Here is a 2,423-nt window from a genome sequence, read left to right as displayed (position 1 = left end):
TCACAACATAAACTGTAGCATAAGGAATGAGTCTCTAACTAGATATCCCTTTTCTTCACTCTGACTTCCATAATGTATTATTTCTCTATTAACTGAGAATTGTAGCTCATCTGACCATCAAAAAAAATTTTAAATACAACATACAATTTATTTGAAACATAATCATATATTTATTTATAATAAAGATAAACTAGCATCAGAAATATATATGAAAATTATTAGGCATAATATGAGCACAAGCATATTTATTTGTCTAATACACAGCTTGTCTTTAATTCAAGTGGTTTTTTACTCCCATTGGACTTCTGAATTATATTGAGGGACAAAGCAGTTTCATAGTTATCAACCTCCTGACTGTCTCTTTCACATCCTTATTCCTAAGGCTATAGATAAGAGGGTTCAGCATAGGAATCATGACGGTAAAAAACACAGTGGCTACTTTGATGAGGAGCCACGAGCTTTTGGAGTTGGGTACACAGTAAAGGAGCAGGACAGTCCCATGGAAAATGGTGATGGCAGTCAGGTGGGAGGCACAGGTGGAGAAGGCTTTTCGGAGTCCACCAGCTGAAGGCATCTTGATGATTGTGACAACTATGAAAGCATAGGAGGTGAGGATAATCAGGAGGCTACCCACCTCATTGAGTGTAGAAATGATGAAACATGTCAGTTGACTGAAATGGGTGTCAGAACAGGAAGTAGAGATGATGGCAGAATACTCACAGCCAAAGTGATGTATGACATTAGAATCACAGAAGGACAGCTCCAAAAGAGACCATGTGATTGTCAAGGAACACATTCCACCCCACATGTAAGTCCCAGCGACCAGGAGGCTGCAGAGCTTAGGAGACACAGCAACTGTGTAGAGCAGGGGGTTACAAACAGCCACAAACCGGTCATAGGCCATCACTGCTAGCATGGACATCTCCGTAATCACAAATGCACAGCCAAAGAAAAACTGTGCCATGCACCCTTTGAAAGAGATAACTCTGTCTTCCACAACCAAGATACCTAGGAGTTTGGGTGTAAATACACTGGAAGAGCTAATATCCAAAACGGATAGATGGCTGAGAAAAAAATACATGGGTGTGTGGAGTTTGGGACTGGTCCTTATGACCACAATTATGCCAAGGTTCCCCATCAGAGTGATTGTGTAAATGGTCAAGAACACCAAGAAAAGGGGTGCCTGGAGGCGTGGGTATTCTGAGAAGCCCAAGAGGATGAACATGCTCACAGAGCTCTGATTTCCTTCATTCCGTACCATGGCTCTTGATTTAAAAAATAAAAATAAATAAGAATTAAAATTGAGCAGTGGAACATGAGAAGGTGGAGTGAAAGAAACTGAAGATAGCTCAACCTAAGCTAGTGAAGGCAGTGTGATCAGTGTGTACCCAGGAATGTTCTGAAGTGTCAGATTGAAGTCTTTACAACTTAAGTGAATTTGATTATGGGAAATTAGCTTTATCCTTTAGAACTTTAGTTTCTTTACCTGGAAAATAAGAAAGAATAGTATTCATCAATAGTAGTATTATACATAAATGATTCCTAAATGAATGTGATGCTTAGAGCATTAAATTACCCAAGATAGAATATAATTCTATGAAAACGCAGGCTACATAGAAGGAAATCAGAAAAAATGAAAAAAAAAAAAAAAAGAACTAAACAAATTACTGGTTGGATAATGGCAGTCACATGATAACAGTAGAATTAACCTGGGAAAGATTAAACACTTTTAATACATAAAAAAATATATAATAGTAAATTTCTGCACATGCACGATGGTCCTGGGACTAATAAAAGTAGAATTTAGCCTGTATATTGCTGTTTTAAGCTCCCATAGGTTTCCTCTGCCAAAAACCTTCTGGATTCTATATCCCTCAGATCAGGGTGAAAGGATGATCCTAGGTTGAATCAACTAACCAACGCCAGATATCCTTGGTGTATTTTTATAATGGATTCCTTGCTAACACTAATATGCTGCATACACGTTGAGTATCAAAATTGAAATTTTGGTTTAAATATTTCCAGTCCTTTCATCAAAAGCTGATGATTCCTGCAAAATATAGTTAATAAAGATAGCAAGAAATATCACCTGTCCTTTTTGCAACAGTCATGAAATTGCAGAAGGAGAATGAACACACCCTTGAGTAATAGATAGACCTAGAAATTATACTTCATGATGGTATTTTAATTTGTTTTATATCTAACCACCTAACCCTGGGGACTCAAACCCTGAAGAATTCTTACAGAGTTTATTGTCATGAGCTACAAACAGAATAACTAAAGGAAACTTCCTCTTCTGTAATTTACAGTATGATTGCTTTTGTCATTGATCTATTGCTGATGTTCTTAAAATGATTCACCTCTATACAGAGGCTGTGTTCATGCATGCTAAGCCGCTTCAGTTGTGTTGGGCTCTTTGCAAT

The 2,423-nt window shown here is 37.5% G+C and overlaps 1 protein-coding gene across 1 annotated transcript; it reads right to left on the bottom strand.

Annotated features, from left to right (window-relative positions):
* Positions 1-310: 310 nt before the first annotated feature.
* On the bottom strand, positions 311-1,264 carry LOC139187187 (olfactory receptor 1165-like). The gene has a single exon (XM_070803191.1). The coding sequence runs from the start codon at positions 1,259-1,261 to the stop codon at positions 311-313; it is 951 nt and encodes a 316-aa protein (XP_070659292.1). The 5' UTR covers positions 1,262-1,264.
* Positions 1,265-2,423: the final 1,159 nt, after the last annotated feature.

The sequence above is a fragment of the Bos indicus genome, chromosome 15, assembly GCF_029378745.1.
Source record: "Bos indicus isolate NIAB-ARS_2022 breed Sahiwal x Tharparkar chromosome 15, NIAB-ARS_B.indTharparkar_mat_pri_1.0, whole genome shotgun sequence".
Classification (NCBI taxonomy): domain Eukaryota; kingdom Metazoa; phylum Chordata; class Mammalia; order Artiodactyla; family Bovidae; genus Bos; species Bos indicus.
This window is presented reverse-complemented; position numbering and strand designations above follow the sequence as displayed.

What these genes read in the sequence shown, in the direction of transcription:
- LOC139187187 (XM_070803191.1), bottom strand. Translation starts at nt 1,261, where the DNA reads ATGGTACGGAATGAAGGAAATCAGAGCTCTGTGAGCATGTTCATCCTC.